General features: G+C 30.6%; 2 protein-coding genes across 2 annotated transcripts; one reads left to right on the plus strand and one right to left on the minus strand.

Moving 5' to 3' along the window:
• Positions 1 to 2,982: 2,982 nt before the first annotated feature.
• Positions 2,983 to 8,319, minus strand: LOC148285659 (pancreatic triacylglycerol lipase-like). The gene is made up of 5 exons (XM_088242230.1): positions 8,288 to 8,319; positions 7,781 to 7,929; positions 5,099 to 5,344; positions 3,561 to 3,897; positions 2,983 to 3,131 (listed from the first exon to the last, which is right to left on the minus strand). Exons 1-5 carry the CDS (start codon positions 8,317 to 8,319, stop codon positions 3,077 to 3,079), a joined length of 819 nt encoding a protein of 272 aa, XP_088098356.1. The 3' UTR covers positions 2,983 to 3,076.
• A 5,554-nt stretch (positions 8,320 to 13,873) lies between these two features.
• LOC148285660 (pancreatic lipase-related protein 2-like) lies at positions 13,874 to 23,815 on the plus strand. Its single transcript, XM_088242314.1, has 6 exons — positions 13,874 to 13,961; positions 18,789 to 18,945; positions 19,756 to 19,904; positions 21,265 to 21,510; positions 22,309 to 22,651; positions 23,580 to 23,815. Exons 1-6 carry the CDS (start codon positions 13,874 to 13,876, stop codon positions 23,641 to 23,643), a joined length of 1,047 nt encoding a protein of 348 aa, XP_088098440.1. The 3' UTR covers positions 23,644 to 23,815.
• Positions 23,816 to 24,114: the final 299 nt, after the last annotated feature.

Genomic DNA, 24,114 nt, shown 5'->3' on the forward strand with positions numbered 1-24,114 from the left:
ACACGAATTCAAAACATTGTTGATTTAAAATTAATATTAAAAAGAAATCTTTTGGAACTATTAATTTCAATTAAAAATTAGTCGAGATTGAATAATAAATTGAGAAAATATAGTATCTAATGTGTATGATTATTATTTTATTAGAATTTGACTTTAATTGGACCCTTTTTCACTGTTTTGCAAATCGAATATATTGTATGATTTATTTAAATAAACGCCAATTTTTGGCGCTGAACTCAACTAAAAATAACAAATATAACGTATGTTTTTTTAATGTACTAAAACTGTTTTTTTAATGTACAAATACGAATAAGATTTTGAAAAAGTTGTACGAAAATATTATTCGGTCCAAACAATAATGCAGAAAAATCACACATATTTTTTGCAATTTCTTTTCTAAGAGTGCAATAAAATAAAATAAAAATATCTTCAATATTGCAGTTTTATGTTAGTAATGAAGTCAAACTACCGTGTGTCTAATATTTATTGATTTAATTGTTAGTTTATGTTCAATTTACATATTTAAAAATACGATTTAAAACAAAAAAATATTTATATCTATTAGAAACAAATGAAAATACTACATACTCAATTATTACTTTTTATATAAAAGAATGAATCGTTCTTAAAGTTTGATAAAATTCCAGCAAATATATTTACTTTTTTGGTTATCGGTGTGTTTGTTCCCAAAAGAGTAAATTTTTGGGAATAGATAATAAATGTGCGAATTTGCCTCAGAAATATAAACAAATAAAAAATAAATAATATGCCTCATTGGCCTATTAGGCACATTGAAATAACCGTTGATACATTTGACCAAATCAGGAAAATCAAAAATATTATTTAACACTTTATTCAAAAAACCAGATCAGATTCACTAATTTTATGAAAGTTCTTTTTTTATTTTTTTATTTATTGGGATATCAACAGTTATACGTGTAAAAAAATAAAATATACAGAGAATAAAACCAATGACAGATATACACAGAAATACATTAAATACACGTACAATACATACTAGTGTGTTCGTGTGAGTGTAAGTGTGTGAGAGTGTGGGTGAGTGGGTGTTATATTGGAATGAGGGTGGACATGTGTGTAAATTTTATTGCAGAAGTGTCGAAAACATAAAAATATATACAAAATATTAAGAATTAGAGATAAAATAAAATAAGATAAGATAAAATAAAATAAGACTTTATTATTAAAACTAAGTATAAGACAAAAAAGTAGGTTTTAAGACGCGCATTTTAAATGTTATTTATTACAATCAAATGCATCAATAAGGGGAAAGTTCAAATTATATTCACGAGCAAAACGTATAAGTGGAGAGTTCTGGGCATAGTTCGTACAAACTGCTGGCACATGAAATAGAAAGCTCAACGTGTGACGGGTGCGGTAGCCAGGGACATTTAATGATAAATTCGATATAGGAGCCGGACTACAAAATACACAATAGAAGATTAAAAATACTTTATATTTTCTCTCGGTAAATGCAGTTTAACATTTATAAATCGAAAAAAAATAATGCTGGATTTTTCAATTTTGTTACAAGAGGTAGCAAAGAGAGAAGTTATTTTATTATTCTGCAATTACTTCCAAAACACAAAAATTGCCTGTTTTATGTTTTGGTAAGGTGCCAGAATTTGCACCCATGTGAGGAGGTACTGCCATTATCTTCCGTCTTACTGGCATCAGCTCCCGCCGTCCTGGAAGGCCGTCAATGCTGATCCTTCGGCTTTATTCGGCGGGACTTTGTGACGCGGAATTGACGTGGGAGGAGGCGAGAGCGCTGGCTAGCGATTGGGTATTCTAGAGTGGCATTTTTAAAGCAAAAACACGCGTAGAAAACGCATTTTCAAAGCGTAGTTACGTACTAAATACTCGCTAACAAAGCGATCACTTCGCGCGCACTTCCGTTCAGAATATCAGCCCTAGAGGCCCCTGGTGATGTCCAAATTCTCCACTTAGGAGCGTATGTGGTAAAAAAAAGAATTTTTTCGTTTGCAACATTTTTATAAATATAATTATGTTTGTTTTAGTAGATAAATTTTCTGTTCTCCTAAACTTTAAATAAAAAAACATTAATATCGAAAATTTATGAAAACTAGTATCGCGAACTCCCAGATCTGAGTTCCGAGGTTCAATACTCACACTTCATCTTAATTTGTTTTTTTTTTGTAGTTTTTTATAACTACTCGTATATTACCTATATTGATTCCAAAATTAAAATATTTGGGTAAATCATATGAATGCAAATATTTTTTTTTTTTCAATTTTTTTTTATTTATTTTATTTAATTTTAATGCCCTTGTGGGGTTTTACATTATAAAAAATACATGGGCTTTAAGCTATAAACTACATAGTGATAGCGAGTATAAAATAAATGAATACAAGAATACCAATTCAATGGAAATAAATTGAAATAACAAAAACCATAAAAACAATAAGGACTCGAACACAAAATGGCTAAATGACTCAATAAATTATTTTATTATTTATGAAAATCTTTCATGAAATTTTGATATTATTATTGAAAACATCCAGAGTATATTAGGAAGGGTGTCTCACAGTAAAAATGGCATTGAATTGATAAATATTAATGCACTAATTTGAGTGTATCATAAGCCATTAAATCAGTTTTACGTTTCAAATTAGCACTAGTATTATATTTTATTTAGTATTGTTATTTTCTTTAAATTTCGCATATATTTTTTTCTCATGTATATTTGAAATGATATAAATTCAAATTAGTAAATAAGTATAACAGTGTAAATCACTCTCCAAGCACAAGAGCTAGTCTCTTTTTTGGAAATCTTCAGTTTTAACATTAACTAAATACACAATAGTAGATTGTAATAAAAAAACAAATGTATGATTTTTTAACTTTATTATATAATAATAATTTTAAAAAATAGACCATAGAAATAATGTAAAATTTCATTTTAAAGAAGCAGGAGTGGAATAAATAAATTTCAAAAAGCATTTATTTTATTTATTTTTTTCCTTTCAGAAAACAAAGTCAGGACGTCAACATTAATTTAAGATAGTCATCTGTTGAAATTTAGGAAAGTATCGTTCAGCCTTGGTAATATGGCTTATCCTTATTAGTTTCCAGATAAAAAATGCCAACCCTGTAAAAAAAAACACATGAGTAACAAATGAATATGAAAATTATTGTTATTCTTTGCCTAAATCATAATACCATAATTTTAAATATTTTGATTTTATTTAAATAAAAATATCTTTTTTTTTGCACCACAACAGACCAGAAAGCCTAATGACAGTGGTGAACTACATTACAAAACACCCAGGCCCCGGAAGCCGCTATATTATAATATTATTATTAAATTGTGTGTGATAGACTTTGATGGGAACAATATAATATGTATGTACTTTTATTACCTACATCCACGCAAATGTTTTGCTAGCATGGGATTTTTTTCGGTAAAAGTTTTTATTTATTTTGTAAAAAATACAAAAGGTCCATGTCAAAAAAATTGTAAAAACGCGCCCACAGAAACATCGACACTAAAAATATTGTTTAAAAAATGATTACTTACGCCGGTTTGACCATAGAACCACCCATGTGGAGTGTACTCAAATTCGCACATTTTCCACTTGCCATCTCTTCAAAATCTTTGCATTGGATTGATCTGAATTTAGTATGGTCCATCGAGTCAGCAAAGTATTTCCACGATTTGGCGTGATGGCATCCCATGTCAATGCTAGAACACCCTGGCTGGCTTTCTCCACCATTCGGGTAGAAATCGTTGTGTCCAACTGGATCCTTTAGGCCAGAAAGTCCCCCGTGGGTGTGGATGATCTCCACATACGCTCCATCGGAGGGTCGAATCCTCTTACTGCCACTGGTCCAAAGAGGAAAAGCAGGATCCAAACCTTAAAAAAACTTTAGTTAAATCTTTCAACAACAGCTGACTTATTTTTTATTTAATAAATTATAATGCGTGATCATATTTCACGTCTATTTGCTAGTTAAAACTTAAAGTAACAGCAGACGTCTTCCAAGCCCCTGCCATGTTCTGTTAGTTATTTTAAGCCAGATTCACGTCCTATTGTCAACAGTATTACATTTTCAAGAGTGGACAGCTTTAGTACTGTTAAAACCGACGCATACTATTCCATTTTTCGTTATTTCTTTATCATACTGATTAATGTCTTACTTTCCATTGCTTCCATTACTAAGAGTTGGTTTGATCATGAGCACCTTATAGTTTAAAATCCAAAATACTAGCAGCTAATATTAAAAAAAATATATTTTAAATAAAAACACAGTTTCAAATATATTATTAAATAATTTTTCATTTAAAACTATTGCTAATAATCAAGCAACCGGGTTCAATTGAAGACCAAATGATGTAAAAATAAAACAAGTGATCTAAATACATAAGAGACTAAAAAAGACAAATAATTCAAGTTTGTATATGTAATATGTACTAGTTATATTTAACAAATAGAAATATTTTATTTTTTAATTTATTTCTTAATGATTCGAATAAAATTATCAATAAAACTTCTTGGTTTAGTTTGACTCTTATTTCATTTTAACCAACGAGCGCTTTCGCCTAAGAAGGCATCTACGATACGCATAAGAAGGAAGTAAGCGAAATTTACTTACTAATTACATGCTAGCAACTCTTTCGCTAACCCCAAGAGAGCATTTAGAATCGCACTGCTCTCAGTTTTTAATGTACTAGTAATTAAAGTATTTTATACAGTAATTAACGCATTACATTACCAGTATTCAGAGTATTACATACCCGTTACTAAAGCATGACTTATTTGTAATTAAAGCATAACATACCAGTAATCAAAGTATTACATACCAGGATAAATGTATGAAGTACCAGTAATTAGAGTTTTACGTATGTAAATTAAAGTTACACCAGTATTTAAAGTATTATAATATAACCTTAACTTAAACATTACCTACCAGTAATTAAAGCATTACGTACCGGTTATTAGAGTATTACATACCAGATTTAGTATATTATTAGGTACTAATAATTAGAGTTTTACATACTTTAATTAAAGAGTTACTAAAGTATTACATAGCAATAATAAAACAATAATTACATACCGGTTATATAAGCCACCTTTCCTTTGGTCACCGATCTTCCGGTAATCCCCGCTACGTGCGCACCCAAGCTGTGCCCCACGACATGGGTCTTACTGAGGAGAATTCCTTCAGAAACAAGCCAATCGATAACTTTGCCGAGGAATTCGCCGGTTGGGCCAACATTGGTCACAGCTAACCCATATACACCACTAGCACCTACGCCCCAGTCCACGACGATAACGTTTACATCCAAGACATTGAGGAAACCTAACAAATGAGGAGAATTAATCAATAACAGAAATTGGTAATTGGAAATAAATTTAGTTGTGTCGCAAAACTTTAATGTTTCACGAATGACTTACTTGTGATATGAGAATATTTTAACTAAAATTATTATGAAAATAATACTTTGTTATTAGTGTTACACAATTTTATTATTTTACAAGAACACAACTATAGTTTCGAGAGAGCGATCCTCCCATCGACGGGTGATATAAAACTAATATAGTAAACACAGAATATTGTTCACAATGTCATAGAATTTAAACAAAAAATAATCAAATTAATCAGTGTAACTTAGAGCAGGGGGTTTTTTTCCCCCCTTATCTAAAGTGTTAGCATATGAATGGATAGTTATCTAAAGTACAGATATGAAAACATGATCAACGAGGGACAGGTGGAATTTATTTCTTGAAATTTAGCACAAAAGTGGAAGTTGCAATAATTAAGTCTAAGATTTAATGTGTGGGAAGACATCGCTCGACTGAGAGAGTGTTAACAGACGCGGGTCTAAGAGGGTGAGTGAGGTGAAGGGGGTCGCAAAGGGAACATTGTCAATAAAGGCGAGGGGTGGTTAAATGTGTGATTATTAATTTGGTTGTTCTTAGAATTTAAATTTTTGTGAATTTATATTATTTCTAAATTATTCATATTACTGCCTTTCTTTTTTACTTGGTGCAGGAGTTTTAGGGTCTGATTATGAAATGAGTAGTTACTATATATTATATGATTCACGACAATATTCTGTGTTTACTATATTAGTTTTATATCACCCATCGATGGAAGGAGTGGTCTCCCGAAACTATAGTTGTGTTCTTGTAAAATAATAAAATTGTGTAACACTTATAACAAAGTTTTATTTTTATAATAATTTATAATGAAGTGTTACGAAGTGAATGCCGATTCAATTAAAAATATTATTTTTAACTTTAGTCATTTGTGAATTATTGTTGTAAAAACATGACTTTAATTATGTAGATAACTGCCTCTTAGTATAGCGGTTGCCCCATAAACCTACCATGCCTCAGGTTCTGGGTTCGATTCCTGACATAGTCAAGGTCAAATATTCATTATGAGGGCAGTTCACTGCAATATTTTACTGTCTCTGAACCGTCATCTAAATAGTTAGACTAATCACCTTTTTCATCATCATTATCATCATTCAGTTACCACCCGTATTTCTGACATTAACTGCCTACGAACAGACAGCAGCGGACGTTTAGAACGTCGAGAACCTGATGCCTTGTAAAGTAGGCAAGCGTGGTAAAGGCTCTCAATAGGCTTTCGCAGTATATGGCGCAGACAACGGAAAAGCATCCGCATAAATATATTTATCATCATGTTTGCCTCATAGTATAGTAGTAAGCGAATTTGCATTCCACTCATGAGGTTTTAGTTTTAGTTTCTGGTGCTAGAAGCGTTAAACTGTTAATTTAACCTTCACATTTAGATACGTTGTCATTGTTTAGTAAAAACAGCATTTATCGATATTATTTCTGGCGGATTACCTTTCTTTCCCATTATTCCTTTGACTCATCCTCATGGTACCTAACTCACATCAAGATATAAGAAATTCAAAAATAGAACATTTGGATTTGAAACATTATAAACAAAATGTTGACATTGCTTCACATTGCATAGGAATTTTTGGAACCGTCACGGGTAGTTGTAAAATTTACCACTAATCAATATAATAAATTATTCAAAACTGAAGAACATTCTGATTGCATCAAAGGTAGGTCCTTTTCCATGCTCCTTTCCTTCCTTGAAATATCCCAACCTTTTAAAAAACGGAATGAAACTCGTTTTCTCGCTGCAGTTCACTTTTTGTAAACAGTGATTAGAGCATAGAGGAAATATATAATATCACTTGATTGGAGCACTAAATTAGTACTTTTGTGAATGAATGAATGAATAAATGTGGATGAAATGTCAGATAAGGGAATGAAAATAATAAAGCTACTATTTAATGCTACTACTACTACCATCACGCCCTCTCCCATGAGAGTTGGTAGGGAGAATGGACCGCCACACACGTGTATCCCTGGGTGCATTCCTTTCTTCTTCCACATTAATACATTTGTTAGGTTTTATCAGCTTTTAACATGACCAAACTTTTGTTTACCTGATCATGCCACGTCTTTTTTGATCGTACTGGTCCTACGTTACCTTTCATCATCGCCGATTTTTTTTTTCAAAATACAAATGACACGACCCGCGCTGACGGAAAGTTTGATTAGACGATTTGAATTTTTAATAATTAATCATAAAATAGCATTAATTTTCATCTTCATTGGAAGTTATCTTGTTTCCACGATTTTTCGATGACTTTACACTAAAAAATCTCAATTATAAAAAGAATATTTAAATATCTTTACTTCGTAAATCTTTACCATCGTAAATCCTTATCAAAAAATATCTTACCATCTCTTGTTGTATTGCAGTAAATACCATTACCATTGTCTGTCCACCCATGGGCAATGAAAGCTACGGGTTTTGATTTGTCAAAGTTAGAAGACTGAAGAGATGACGAATCTCCGAATTTTATTATCTCCGATTTTGCAGGATTATTTCTAAAAAAATAAAAAATTCGTAAAATTAATTTCTTAACAATATTTTGAGTGTGTCCAAATTTGTATAGCTATAAACTGGATTCAACCCTCCTGGGAGTTATTTATATTTGTATGTCGTTGCTTTAGTTCGTTTTTGTCCCACAGACCTTTTTCAACGAAGTGAGCTGGAGTTCAAAAAGACCCTTAATTTATAAATATTTTTTTTTTTTTAAGGGTTTTTTTCTTAAGGCTCAACTTCTGCAGATTTGTGTTTTGATCTGTTGGATAAAAACGAACTGAAGCAAACATATAACAGCCCAGATGAAGAAAGTTTCATAGAAGGGAATATAGAAGTCAAGGCATTAACAGGGCTTATAACCTGTCATTGGCTGATTTTACTTCAAAGATCATAATTAAAAGCCCCCATTCACTTACCCCGATGCGTTTAAAAGATCTTGTGGACTCTTTTTAGATCTACCTATTGCAAAAACAATCTTTTTTTAGTAGTAATGAACGGAATTGTTTTTTTTAATCCTTTATTTACAAAAGGTTAGCGTTTTTTTTTTTAAATTTACATTTGCTACTTTTAATTCCCCTATTGCCAATTTGTCTGTCACTCTCAATTTAATGAACTTCACAAATATCGACATAGGCAGTATGGTAAAATAGAATATAAATGTTCAAACGTAAACAGAAAAGGTGAAGGTTACACGGTGTGTAAGATGGCCACTCAAACCAGCCAATGACAGACCATGAGCCATGTAAATCCCTTGACTTCTATATTCTCTTCTTTAAAATCTTCTTCGCATCTGTTGTTATATATTTAATTTATTTCTATTTAATAACAGCAAAACAAAAATATTTACATTGAAACATAAAAAACAATATGTTAACAAATAACAAGAGAGATGAAAAATATTTTAGAGAGGGAAATATAAAAGTCTAGATATACATATACAGGGCTTATGACCTGTCATTGGCTGGTTTAAGTGGTCACTTTACCCACTGTGTAAAATTCACTATTCTGCCTATGTTTGAACATCCACATTTACTCAACTCTTCCATCTGTTGACTTTTGTGAAGTAAAAGAGCTGAGACCTTTATCATGTGGGTCAGATTCATCTGGCTGAGCCAATTCACCTACTAGGCAACGCCTGAAAACATGTTTCCAATTTTTATACATCTTCTTCCTTTAAAATGTGGATGTTTAAACATTAGAAGAATGGTGAATGTTACAAAGGGTGCAATTATCATCATCATTATTTCCTTTCCGCACATTAAAATACATAAGGCGGTGCATTGGTACACCAATAGCGTATCTTGATAATTTTTGTCACTTGAAGGTAATATGAACAGTCTTACGCTTCAGGTACCAGTCCAGGGACCCGAGACCTCTGCAAATGCGCTGAATATTACACCACGAAGCTGACAGTTTGTTAAACAGTAGGCAGTGTGTAATGTGGCCACTTAAACCAGCCAACGACAGGTCATTAGCCCTGTAAATGCCTAGACTTTCATATCCCTTTTCAGAAGTGTTTCCCTCTCTGTTGACTTTCAACAAATTTGAATAAGTTTCGTTTTCGGCCGAAACTAGAACAGAATCCAAAACCCGTTTTCGGCTGAAAATCTACTTTCGGTAGTTACTACAAAACAGTGAATGTTCCGCAGTATAAAAATCTTGTGATATGCAATGCTACCAGTAAATTACAAAAACGTTGGAAAATATTCATATCTTTGTTTTTGCTATTGATTAACTGAGCCCATGGGAGGTGAGGTGAACCAATTGACAAAATGGTCAAAACGTTGTATTTGATGTTGTCGCTTTGTGAGCTTTTTGCCTATTCTTTTTTACTACCAAAGCGTTTCGATAATTTAGTTTACATGGATGTTTTGGAAAAAAGTAACCGAGAAAAAAAGGTTTTTTATTAATGATAAAAATAAATATAATCATAGTTTATTGACAAAAAAACCAACTACTTTATCTACTACATACACATTTAGGTAATAGATTTCTCAATCATGTCTAGTCTGTCTTACTAGGTACAACCTGTTTTAAGGCAGACATTTTTATGCAAAATTAACAACAAAATTACTACATACTAGTTAATTTACCATACAGTTATACAATATTCATTTATACTATTTATTAATTAAGAATGTTTTTGAGTAAATTTTCCGATTTTTCTTATTCATTAAATTGAATCCGGGTCATGGTTTTGCAATGTTTGGGTAACATATTGAATATTTTGGGGCTCAGAAACCTGAAATTTCTTTTCCCGAATTCAGAGTTTGTGGTAGACCCCATGACCCCTCCCCAAGTTTGACTTCTGCTAGTCTAGGAGTGTTCCTTTTAGGATTTGGTTATTATGTAGATATATTTGGTAAATTATATGGAAGTGTTATGTAACGTTAATCCATAGCTTACTTTTCCCACTAATAGTATGTAATTTTGATGCTAATTCTGAACTGCTTGATAAGTTGTAACGATTGCAGAATGTTTGTATGCGTTGTATCTTTAATCTTCACTTATTTGACCACATAATCGAATACCGCACGCAACTACACTGGCAAAGAAAGAAACGTTCACTTTCTATCATTTCTTCACAATATTTAGAATAATCCCACTTCACACATCTAAGAGAGCTCTTCTAACCTCTTTACAACATGAATTATCTCTTCGATGTAGTAACGATAAAACTCTTTTAATACTCTTTCTAATTTTTGTGCCTCCTCTTTTGTATTAGTTGCAGCTCTATTGTGGAATAATATTTCTTCAATTGTTACAGACGTCCCTTTCTTTATTTACATTCAAACCAAGATAAAAGTTCACTATTTAAACGTTTGAAATGTTCCTTTCTGCTTCTTATTTCCTTCCCATCCCCTCTCTGTATAATTAAGTATAAGGTTTTAGTAAATTCTTGTATAAAATTATGAGATTCTGCATATTTTACATGTCAATGTACTTGTTATTTTCTCAAATTGAACCGTTTTGGTAGATAGGAAAAAATTGCCTTAAAGCAATATGCCCGCCCTAATACTTGTATATAAAAAACTGTTAAATAAATAAATAAAAGCAAGTAGTGTACTTCACCTTTGAAATATTAAATATTTCACATCACCTTAAAAAATGGCGTTTTGAGTATTTATTTGGTAGAAAGAAAACACAGTTTTTTTTTTACAAAAACAGTTTTTTTATATATATTTATAATTTCGGCACTTGTGCAATAATACTTACACACATGTCCACCCTCATTTCAATATAACACCCACTTACCCACCCTCTCACGCACTTACACTCTTACAAACACACTAGTATGTATTGTACGTGTATTTAATGTATTTCTGTGGATATCTGTTATTGGTTTTATTCTCTGTATAAATATTTGTTATATTTTTGTTACATGTATTACTGTTGATATCCCCAATAAATAAGCATAAAAAAACGCGAAATACAGTAGATAAGTTATAAACAGTTTGCAATCAGTAATAAAAGTATAGTAAATATTATAAATTATCACTTACTTAGTGTACAAATTCAATACAACATCATTTTCAGGTTTATATCTTGATTCTGCGTATTTTTCAAGAGCATCAATGAGATGGAGTTTCCCTTTACCATCAGGAAAAATAAAAAACCTTTGCTCTTCTTTATAATTCAATGAAGATTCTTGATTCAAACCTTAATGAAATTTCAATATATTTATTTTACATAAAATACTTTTATTGCCGTTAACAGATCATAATGAACGAGAAAAGTATAGTTTAAAAAAATCAAAATTGCGAAACTATTACAATAGTAAACACAGCATAAAGTATTAAAAATATTCGTTTAACAGAGTTTATTTAAAGAAAAAAATGAATTCAGACTCTATTTATAACAAACAGTAATAAAAACGTAATTAAATGCTAAGAAAAACTGCCCTGTTTTGGTTATAAAATTAACATAAAAGTATATATTTTTTACCTAATAAAATAATGTACCAACAAGTTAGATAATTTTTTGAATGTGTATTTGCTTGCTGTTTAGAATTAATGTTACAAAAATACAAAAAAAAAATAGCTGTTCATTTGTCAAAGCTTAAAATAAACTTTGCATTCATTAAAAAATCATACACATTATTCAAAAACGATAAATGACAAAAAATATTGATGATACATGATTTTTTTTAAATTTGCACATGGTTTAGCCTGGCAAATCACATAAGAAGTGCTTAAAATATTAATTTTAAAAAGCATTACTAACCATTTGTCAACCCCAAAGCTAGTACCACACAAAATATTACAAACATCACTTTCATTTTGTTTTAAAAATGCTACACAGAACAATAAAAACACACAATCAATATGATTTATAAGCAAATTGCTTATCAAAATTAATCTGTTTTTGAGCAGACATTAAAAGGTTATGTCACGTTATCTTGTTGATTGTTTAGTAATATTTTTTGCGAGTTTTGTATAGTTGTGGAAAATGCTTAACTTCCTATTTTATCTATAGTATAAAAATTGTACAATATGTAATCAATCAAATGGATTATGTATTACCATTTATTTAAAATGAGGTAATTTGCTTTTCACTTAAGTTTTTGATCAAATCAATAATTTAAAGTTATTAGCAGTAAATCTTTTTTTTTAAAGATTCTTTATTTTAAAAGATGAAAATATAAATATGTACTTTTCTTCAAACGTTTAAAACATTTTGAGAAGGTAAAATGGAAGGATAGGCATTTACGGGGACTATGACCTGCCACTGTCTGGTATTTAAGTAATCCTTTTACACACTGCGTAACATTTACTATTTTGCCCATGTTTGATAAATGTCAATCTAAATAACTTACTAACAGCTTTGTTTACAGATGTTTGAGGTAATTAAAAAATTGTAGATAAAAACATTAGTTTAAAAAAATATTTTGAAAAAATCCATAAATTTAATACTTTTGATTGCTTATTGCGCTTCATTTATATCAGAACTCGGTTGTGGTTTTAATGGTGAATCCAATCATTCAGATTTCTCCATATATTTTAATGAGGATAATTTAAATTTTACTTCATTAACACTAAATAGATATTATATTGCATTTGTAGAATCTAAAAAAATATGTTTAATGTTCAATAGTCGGTAATTTAATGTTTTTATCTTGTTTGTTTTTAAATGATTTGAAAGCATGTCATAACCGGGAAAACATTGTTTTAGTAAACATAATACAATCAGTTATTCCTTTAGAAATGACGTTTCGTTTCCATACATAAAAGAGAACTTGAATAGTGTGAATCAAAAGGTACTCACCGGAAATCACAAGCCAAAAAAAGGCATATTTTAATATTCATTTTATATGCATGTAAATGAAGTTTATGACACTCTATTTAGTTTTATATCTATGGGAGTAAAATTATCTGTAGAAGAATGACAATGAAGTTTAAGGTTAGGTTATCAGACGAGTCTACCAAGGAAAACGCTACTTTATTAAAAAGAATTTTTGAAATAATAGCTTTAAATGTTGTTTAGAGAAACAACTTTTGAAGCTATTAAAAAAGAGTTTTAGAAAGACATGTAATTATTTCTAAACGTACTTGATGTATTAGTGAAATGTTTAAAAAAAAGTTATCATTTCAGAGAAACTTAATTTAGTGTTTGTTTCACAAAACCACAATATATGCACTTTAAATTAAATGACAAAATTCATAATTTAAGCAGTTTAACTCTTGTGTGGCTGTGATGTAACAGGAGTGTACATAGATTACAAGGCTTGATTCCTATTTGTTCACATGACAAAGTTATATATTTTTTGTAATCTTCAAATGGGCAATTTCACACTGGTTTTGGGAAGTAAAATTTGTAAATATGTTGGATTTATATACAAAAAACATTTATCTTTCCTATGGAAAGAATCATTCATGGAATGAAAAGTATGCCAATACCTTGTTTAACTGTATGAAATAAAGCACGAAAATATAATTTATAACAAGGATGACAGTGATTCTGTTCTGTGTCCGGTGTATGTATAAAATAGACAGAAATAAAATAAGAAGTTCATTCAAGCAGTCGGTTATTGGGAGTAAGCGAGAGTGCACGCTAGTTATATGACTTACGTTTTTAAATTTATTTTGCTATAACAGACTTAAACCATATTACAATTTTTATAAATTGTATAAAGGCACTTTTTCAAGTCAATATTTTTTTCCGCGTGTAAAAAAAAATTGAAACACAGCCTTTTATGTGTTAAAAACAAAGAAAATAATGTTAATATTTATGTACGTACCTAATTATTCTAAATTATATATCAATTACACAGGTAATTAATCATGTATCTGATTCAAGAGATAAAGAAGGTAATTAATTTATTGCCGGCCGTGTTCTGGTCGCGCGGTAGTATTATGAACTACGGGCAAAAAATCCGAGGCTCAAATCCCGTCAACAACAACTTGATTTCCATTTTTCCAACGCAAGTCATTTACCACCTTTAGGAAATGGTCTGAAAATTTAAATATTTTAGTGAATAATAAGAACTCTATTTTTTCTCTTTATCTTGATAAAATAAAAAAAATAGTCTAATAATAATAATAATAATAATAATAATAATAATAATAATAAACCTCCATTAAAATGTCTGATTTTTAATTCAATGTGTAAAACTGATACAATTTTTTGACAGCCGGCCCTTCATTTGAAAAATGACAGAAAATATCACTCACTATCGTGTTCACTCGATTTCTCCTCCCAGGCTACGTGCTTAGACCCCTGTGCACCTCAGACATCGTTTGCACATCCCTAGATTCTGAACGTTAGTTGAAACTTGTCAAAACAGATTTTTAAAAACAAATCGACTTTCCGAAGTATTTGGAGGACTTATTGCTGGTACAATCACATTTTCAGTAGAACAATATTGTTTCCCATGGGCTTTTAACTTTTTATTTTCACTTAACTTATTAAAACCACTTCTTTTCCGCATTGTTGTAAAAGGCGTATCCGGATCACAAGTCTCGCGTCCAGCCATTCTGTATGAAATGCTTAACGCTACGATTAATGACGTAGGCCCTTATATGCGTTAATAGGTATTGTACTAAGGCTCCATCCCATAAACATGACTTCAGATTGATATAAAATATTTTTTTCTGGTACATAAGTTCTGATTTGTGTTATTGGCGTAGGCATATAGAACATTTTCTCATACCCAACGTCATTTTTTATATTTTGGTATTTAAGCCCTATTTCATTACAGGTCTTCCTTATGAGACAAATTTACTTTGCTTTTTCCGAAGCAAACTATCATATTGCAATTTAGGTTGGGGAAATTGCTCTCGTTCAATCCTTGAACCAGTGAAAATAGCACGAAAATGGATCATGAAGATCATTCTTAAAAAACCCTTGAGATATCCAATGGAAGATCTATTTGCTGAGTTAAAGATATTGGATGCAAGACCATTGTTTGTGAGTTGCCTACTACTTAAATTTTATGATAAATTAAGTGAGGTCAAATGATCCCAACAAAATATTAGCACTCGTTTAGCAACACAAATCAACTATATTGTCCCATTTGTATCAACCGCCTTTGGTAAAAACCAATATAATGTAATTGCTTCAAAAATATTTATTCATTTATTGCCAAATATGAAAGACTCAAAATGTAAAACAAATTTTAAAATAAAAATGACTGCACATATAAAAAGTGTAGCAAAAGATTTTTTTGAAAAATATATGAAGATCAATAAACGTAGTACTTTATATTATTGGTCTTCATATTATTTATATTTTCATGTATTTCATTACTTTTTATTTATTTTTTATTACATACCATGCTATATTATTTATGTTTAAGTAACATTTATTCTTGGCACATATACATACTTTATATTTGAATAATAACAAATTTTTATTTCTTACATTTGATTAGCTAGGCATCTATAATTAAGTAGTCATAGTTTTTTTTTGTTATTGTTATATTTGTATAAAACTAATTATGCTATAAAATATAAAAAAATCACCATATTAGAACAGGCTGAGCTATGCTAGATAGAGAATATCCTAAACAGAGAACATTCCGTTCTCATTTTTTATTCACTAGTTTTAGATACTTTTATACAGATCCCTGTAATTAAATATGTAAACGTATTTTATGGAATAAATTTATAAAATAAAAATGAACATTGTACATACTATCTAATCAATCTGTTATACATTAGTTGCGTAACCGTTTACTTTATATATAAGAAATGTCGCAGAAAAAACAGGTGTCAAAATGAAACACTTTTTTATCTCAAGTTTAGTATTGGGTGGAATATTTTTTGGTGAGTTAATTATTTTGGTTCATTTTATTTTTCTGTATTAACACTTCACTACACACAACCGGTATCGAGGCATTAATTTATATTGTGCTCCTTGTTATGAGAGATGCCATCTAAATATTCTAAATAATATATGCATATATATACATACATATACATACGTATACATATTATACATAAATAGTATAAATATATAATGGTATTAATATAAGTACTAATGATTGTTGTGCAGATCCTGATTTTGATCAAAAATAATGTAACTTACATTTAAAAAGGCAGAGTTTTTTTAATTTGTTTTTTTTTTCAAAATAACCAAACATTTTTATGAACACAAAAAATTTAGACATCAATTAATAGTTTGAGTAATTTCAATCCATTTTATTACAGTTTATTAAAATATCTCAGATCTAAAATAAATCAATTCGCTAAATGTTATTTAATATTTGTATATAACCACTTACCGACTCTTCCATGTCTACCGGTTTCGAGAGGTACCCATCTCTTCGTCAGGACACTCATTAAACCAACATGCAAAATCCACTATACACCACAGTAGACATAGAAAAGTCGGTAAGTGGTTAAATACAAATATCAAATGACATTTAGTCAAATGATTGACGACAAAGTTAATGCTTTAAATATTAATAATATTAAACCAATTTGCATATTTTAAACCAGTAGAGATGGCCTAATATTTAAATATAAACTATTGCTGCTTGTGATAATACAATATGCTTCTTTTACTGGTTTAAATTTTTAAATATGATGCTATTTTCTGGCATAATATTGGTTTATTTATAGTTTACAACATTTTTTTCCTATTGTATCTTGTATATGTCAAAAAAATGAAATAAAAACTTTTATTTAGCTACATGTTAATAATAAAATCCAGTACCAAAATTACTGATCAAAAATTTATTTTCATTTCAAAATATGCTGATAAGTTTTTTTGAAAATACGACGATAAGCCAAAAATTATAATTTGACATTGGTCAATCTAATTTAATTTAGTACTAGTATATACGCATTTTTTATCGCTCTTTTCTTAACTCTTAAAACGCTGTAGTAAAAAATCCTTTGCGCACGGTGATGTAACATCGTGTTACCAAAAGATGGAATATTCTAAAGTTCAGACATTTATAAAAAAACAAAATATTGACATACTGTTTAATAATTCCTTTTCCATAATTTGTAAAAACGAAAGTACAATGTTACCCTGTTGCAGCGGATAAAAAAAATCTGGTACCCAACGGTTGTCTTAAATGCGTGTACCCCGGCTCACTGTCAATAACTGACTAAATTTCTTTCACACAAACATCGGCCGCAGAACAGTGTCTCAATCTTTCTTAAATAGGTTATTTTTTTGTGATCTATCCTATACAGATTTATTGCAGTATTGGCGTCACATTCATTCTTCGCATAGCAAGGACAAATACTTTTGTACTGAAATCCTGCATATTTATATAAATTTAATTTTCAAAATCCGGTGTGACAATGTCCATTTGAAAACAACAAAAAATGGAACTTCATAATTAAAAAAATAAGAGAGATATATCAAGTATTGTATCGTATGTAGACTAGATTGACACTAGAGTTAAATATGACACACTTTCCATGACTGCCTAGATCTTGCCATGACCAAGTCTACCGTTCTTTTAAATGGTTTCTTTGATAGTTTCTAAGATTCCAAGATTACAAAATTGTTTAGTTTAAGTTCAATTCAATATTGTTTTTGTCTATAATGCCAATTTAGTAGGACTATCGTAAATCTGTTGATTGGCTTACAAAAATACTTTTTTTATTATTTGCTTATTACAGCTTTGACCATCATGTAGAAATGTTAGGCAGAAACAATGAAATAGTTTTGATAAATGTTACATGAGAGCAAAACCACCAAACAAAATGTTTTGTAAATTGAAAATAATATAATTATAAATAAATTGTCTATGTTTTATGAATGTATGTATGTGTATTCACATGGGTGTATGTACGTGTGTGTGTATGTACATGTGTATATATGTGTGTGTATATATATATGTGTATGAGTGTATGTATATGTATCAAAATGTGTATACGAGTAAGTTTGTATTTTATTAGTCTGCGTTTTCTATTAATTTGTTAAATATTATCATATATTAGCATGTAATTGCCTAGCTTGGAATGAGGTATGTACCCTTGTTAGCTGGGCAAAGTGAACGTAAAATTGTATTTTATATAAAAGGTGTAAATAAATAAATAAAATAAAAAAATAAATACGTCTTCAAATAAAAATACCAAAATATTTACATAAAACAAAAATCACAGTATACAAATATTACATTGCCAAGAAAAACACGTTACTGGACCATAAATTTAACGAATAAATTACATCGTATTATTTTTGTAAATGAATATCATTTCGCTAAATCGAAAACACCATTCAGATAAAAAAAATGAATAATTGCCCACTTGAAACCACGGATTAATACGTGTTTCTCAATACGACTAATAGAAATATCTAAAGATAAAATTATTATTCAAAAAAATATATTCGAGAAACAAATTTAGAGACATTTTTTTTGATAAGTGTTACTGAAAACTAGAATTTAATTATTTTACAGCTTTCTCATCCGGCCAACCGGTGGATGCAGAGGAGAATCAATATGCCTGGATACCAGATAAAAATGGAATTTTTCATCACGTAAATTTACTAGAAGAAACACCTCTAACCACTAAATTTGATCCTGAAGAAGATATTGTTTATCTACTTTTCACAAGGTAAGTATTTACTTAGATTTAAGGCTTTGGATTGTGCCTTTCAGATACGTAATTCAATTAAAATTATTAATTCTTAAAAGACTGTGGTAAATAATTTCTTTGCGCGCGGTGATGAAACATTGTGTTACCGCTAGTAAAAGACGGAATATTCTAAAGTTCAGACGTAAAAAAAAAAGGAGACATCATCATCATAATCATTCCCTTTTCGTACCTAAAGGGGCATAAGGCACTGCATTGGTTCAACAATCGCAGCAAATCATCGAGCCACTCTCGAGTCTACTTTGCACCAAGGAGTTGTAAAGAGTTCTCAGTACGCAAGTATTTTCCAAAACTGACAGTACGCATAATGAATCCTAACATCTTTAATTCATTACCACTGATTATCTCTTTGCGTTCATGAAATATCAGGGTACTCACAAATCTAACGCCCAAATTTTTAACATTTGATGTTGGTATCAGATTCTGTTCATTCATTTTGTAGCAAAAAAATAGAGTTTTTTAATCCCTATTGAAAATCATGAGCAAACACAAATGAACATTAAACCTAAGTTTGTAACGCCTCCCCCATTCTCATATATTAGATATATTTGTTTAGAAAAGATTTTTTTTTTCAAAGTTGTCAGCTTTAATAAAAGTTTTAAATCACCCGCAAATAACAAAAAACGCCAGTTCAAAATTAAATTTCTAATGAAAACATGAAAAATGAAAATAGAGAACAACAATGGACCCAGGTTAGAGGCTTGTGGGACACCCGAGAAAATATAAAAGTTAGTTGTATCTCTACATAATATGTTTTCGGCATTTGCTTAGGGAAAACCCTACTGAAGGTCAAGTTATCAAAAAAGGGGATTTGGAAAGCCTCCAAAACTCCAACTTTGATCTGAAGAAACCAGTCAAGTTTACAATCCATGGCTGGACTGAAGACAAAACCTCAGGAACTAACATAGTTATAACTGAAGGTAAGTAAAATAATATTAAATTATATATGTATACTATGGACAAAATGCCACTTGTGCTGGCGACCTAGGATTTCTACCAGAAACCCTAGACAACAAAGCGAGGATGCAGATAGCCCAAGACTGTTTGGCATAGAGAAGGATAGAAGAGGCCTACGTTCAAGAGTGAACGAATACACGCTAAAGATGAAGACATTGGCGTTGGGTTTTTTGGTTATTTAAATGGAGTACCAGTAACAGTTACTGTTTCACAAACTTAACTATTTTCAACAATATTTTGAGTATGCTCAAATGTTTGCATACAGGCTGGATTTCTGGAGTAATTTAGATCTTAATTTGTTGCAACAGAGAGAAAAAACATTTAAGAGAAAGAAATATGGAAGTCTAGACATTTACAGGGCTTATGACCTGTCATTGGCTTGTTTAAGTGGCTACTTAACACACTGTGTAACATTCGCCATTCTGCCCACGTTTCAACGTCCACATTTTCTCAGCTCCTCCATCTGTTGACTTTTGTAAAGTAAAGGAGCTGAAACTTTAATCATGTTAGTGAGCTTCATCCGGCTGAACCAATACACCTACTAGGCAACGCCAGAAAACAATTTTTCTATTTTTTATAATTCTTCAAAAACCAGTTTGTTGATTCAACAATATTTTGAGTTTGTCCGAATGGACAAGCTGGATTTCCTTCCTCCTAGTGCAGTAAGGAGAGAACCCTTTCAATACAAAATAATAAAATAAAATAAAATAAATAAAATAAAATACCCATGCACCGCTCAATTTTTTTTCCGACTCTTTCTGTGCGGGAAGATTATTCCATAATCGAGTAGTAGCTGCTCTATGAAATAATCTTCCCACTTATGGTCAGAAACGCCCCTTCTTTATTCAAATTCAAATCACGGATGAAGTGTCAACTGCTGAGTATTTGGGTTTTTACATTTTCTTTCCTCTTTTCTTTTCTCTCTACCCCGTCCTCTCTTTATAGTGCAGTGTAGATATTTATTATATTTTTATTTCTTAAAAAAACTGCGTATATGTATGTATAAACCAATGTTTTGTTTTACAATGAACCTATTATAATTTACGTTTATATACCACTGATATTTTCAAATTAAACGGTTTGGAAAGGAAAAAAAATACCTTTTGACAATATCCCCGCTCGTATGCAGATGATTGTAATCTGTAAACGTATAAAAGTGTTTAAATAAATAAATGACAGGTCGTAAGCCTGCTAATGCCCAGACTTCTATATTTCCTTCTATAAAATGTTCTACATCTCTCTTGTTAATTTAAACAGCGTGTATCTTTCACCATTCTACCTCTTCTTCCAACGTATGTGTATTTAATCAAAATTCAATTTTAGCATTTCTAAAAGAAATGGATGTGAACATGATCACAGTGGATTGGGGAATTGGAGCTCAAGTTGGATATTTAGAGGCAGTGACGAACGTCCTTACTGCGGGAACCAGCGTTGCAGGATTCGTTGATTGGCTGAACACCTTGGGGGTAGAATTTAGCGACATCCACCTTATTGGCCACAGCTTAGGGGGGCAGATGGTGGGAATAGCGGCCAGGTCTTGCACCCGCGGACAAATTGAATACGTTACATGTAAGAAATACTTTTTTTTATACGCACCTGGGTAGCAATCACAAACGCTTTTCTTCCCGGTATATTTGGAGACGGTATGCTTAACGTTTTAGCAACTCTTCAGTATTTTTGATTCATTTGTGATCAGTAAGGCTCATGTGGTGTTATTGTTAATTCAAAATGATATAACTATGATACGATTTTTTTTTAAATTGGGCATTTTGTGTTTTGTAAAATAAGACTGTACCAGATGATGGAGAGCTCTTTCGAGTAGCTTTTCTCGATGCCAGGAGACTTATGTCTTCAGATGTACTGGACAATCTGTGCTTGGGTCTATTGGCATGTGAAACCGGTATCATTATATTTCACCCTTTTATTGGTCGCTTATAATTTTGACCATATCAAGTTTGACAATTGTACTTAAATAATGCATTTTTTAAGCAGTGAACAAAATTGTTGGTCAAAATAATAAAAATTAAAACTAAACCAAGAAGTTTCATTGATAAGTTTATTTATAATTTTATCATAATCTAATGATTGATGACGTATTTTTTTCTTTAAACATATTATCTTTTACCTACAGCTATAAAATATTTTATACTTAAAAAAAGGGCTCACTAAGCAGGTTTGAACTGTAAAGCCAAAGTTGATCTTTTAATAAGGGATGTTATACCCTGTCTGCGTAAGGACTCGAAGTTGACCGTACAGATTTTTTAGTAAAGTAGTAAACCTATTATACTTAGTAGACCTATTCAACTAAACATATTTTTCAATGGAATGATGTAAATTATATTATATTACAAATACCATTTATTCCAGCCTTGGATCCTGCCCACCCAGCATGGCATTCGAATAGTCCAAGAATCAGGAAGACGGACGCCAAGTATGTGGAAGTTATACACAGCTGTATTTCTCTTTTGGGAATGTTGGATGCAGTTGGACACAATGACTTCTATCCGAATAAGGGAGCACACCCGATGCCAGGGTGTGAAAACCAAGTGTTCTGCTCTCACGAAAGGTCGAGAGAATACTTTGCTAGCTCTATTGGGAATGAAAACTTTGTCGGGAAACAATGCAAAACAAAAGAAGAAGCCATAGCTGGGGTTGAAAATTGCACGGGAGATGCAACTTTGTATATGGGAGGATCAATAATAAAACCAGAGTAAGTCCCATTTTGAAATATGCATAAAATTGAACGACTCTTAAAATTTTAACAATTCAGATTTTCCTAAACTAATTAATCGTAGTGTTCAGTTTAAAAACCAAGTTCAGATAAGTAAATAATTTAGTTTTTAACGAGTTTCATCGATTTTCATTATTTGATTGCCTAAAAAAACTATCAAAGAATGTTTATAATTAGTTTCTTTTAAATAATGAATATAATGGCAGTAAACAAATTAAGTACTTTTCTGAAATGTAATCGTTAAGACGTTCAATTTACGCACGGAAGGAATTTAGCGGCTGATTCCCGGTGAGGCCACAAAAATTAAATGTGTTTTTTCTTAAGCCTGGCTGTAATTTATCCCTACAATTAGACTTCATGGTCCGTTGTGGTACAAAAAAATATAGTGAAAAATCTGTGTCATGAGGAGGAAATGAAATCCGTGGTATTTTTTAATTATTTTTTGGAGAACTCAATTTGTTCATCCAGGATATTGAACATTCTGGGGGGTCAAAAAAAAGAAGAAAAAAAGTCATACGTGTTTTTGGTATAAAATAATTCAAATTACAAGGAAACCTCGTACGAGCATTCTGCCGGGATCTTTTAAAAAACCAAATTGGATCAGTTCTAGGGTGTGGAAAACCGAAATACAAAACCTTGATTTGACCAATTTTAACTACTCAATAGCAGTCCGACATGCAGTTGTCTATTTTGCAAACTATTTGAGAAGGCATCTGCAAGAGAGTAACAGAAATTTTTTAATCAAATACCTATTTAGCAAACCGCTCTTCCGCGGCATATCTTAACATGTTCATGCATATTTTTACGTTTTTGTTTCATGAAAGAATTTAACCAATATCCAGAATTTTACTCCATATTATATATTTTAAAATTATGTACTTATACAATTAAACTTACGTTTTTTCAGAATGGGGATATTTGCTTTAAATACCAATGCAGAACGCCCTTATTACCAGGAAGGAAAAATCTAAAATCTTCAAAACCTCTAACACAGCTTTAAGTGAAAATCACGATTTAAAAAAAAAAGAATATGTAATAATTGTATGAAGAGATTTATGTTATCAATTTATTTACAATCGAGTTTCATTTTATAAGTAATGTTTTATTTTAATTACCTAGATTAAGCAACTCTATTGTATTTATTTGGACGAAAAATTTAAAGTATTTGATACAATTTAATAAATGTTTTTTTTAAAAATGAAATGGGATTATATAATAAAGTTCTTATAATATAAACACAACCTTCGCGTCTATAGAAATTTGGATATGTTTTTTTTGTCTACCTGTTTTCAATATAATGGCTATCAAATGTTTTGTAAAAAAGTATTAATGTTGATTCATGAAAAGTAAGAAAAATATAATCTAGGTATTAAAACAGTAATAAATCATGAAATTAAATTGCTATCTATCATCATCGCAAAAAGCTGTAGATAAAATCTTGT

The sequence above is a fragment of the Micrasema longulum genome, unplaced genomic scaffold, assembly GCF_059751315.1.
Source record: "Micrasema longulum isolate JH-2025_06_02 unplaced genomic scaffold, ASM5975131v1 h1tg000015l, whole genome shotgun sequence".
In the NCBI taxonomy this organism is placed as follows: Eukaryota; Metazoa; Arthropoda; class Insecta; order Trichoptera; family Brachycentridae; genus Micrasema; species Micrasema longulum.

Coding starts and splice junctions, on each gene's coding strand:
- LOC148285660 (XM_088242314.1), top strand. CDS start 13,874: ATGACAGTGATTCTGTTCTGTGTCCGGTGTATGTATAAAATAGACAGA. Junction 18,946..19,755: donor GTTTATCTACTTTTCACAAG/GTAAGTATTTAC, acceptor GCATTTGCTTAG/GGAAAACCCTACTGAAGGTC. Junction 22,652..23,579: donor GGATCAATAATAAAACCAGA/GTAAGTCCCATT, acceptor ACGTTTTTTCAG/AATGGGGATATTTGCTTTAA.
- LOC148285659 (XM_088242230.1), bottom strand. CDS start 8,319: ATGATCTTTGAAGTAAAATCAGCCAATGACAG. Junction 5,345..7,780: donor CTGCAATACAACAAGAGATG/GTAAGATATTTT, acceptor CTCATTTGTTAG/GTTTCCTCAATGTCTTGGAT. Junction 3,132..3,560: donor GGTTCTATGGTCAAACCGGC/GTAAGTAATCAT, acceptor TTTTTTTTACAG/GGTTGGCATTTTTTATCTGG.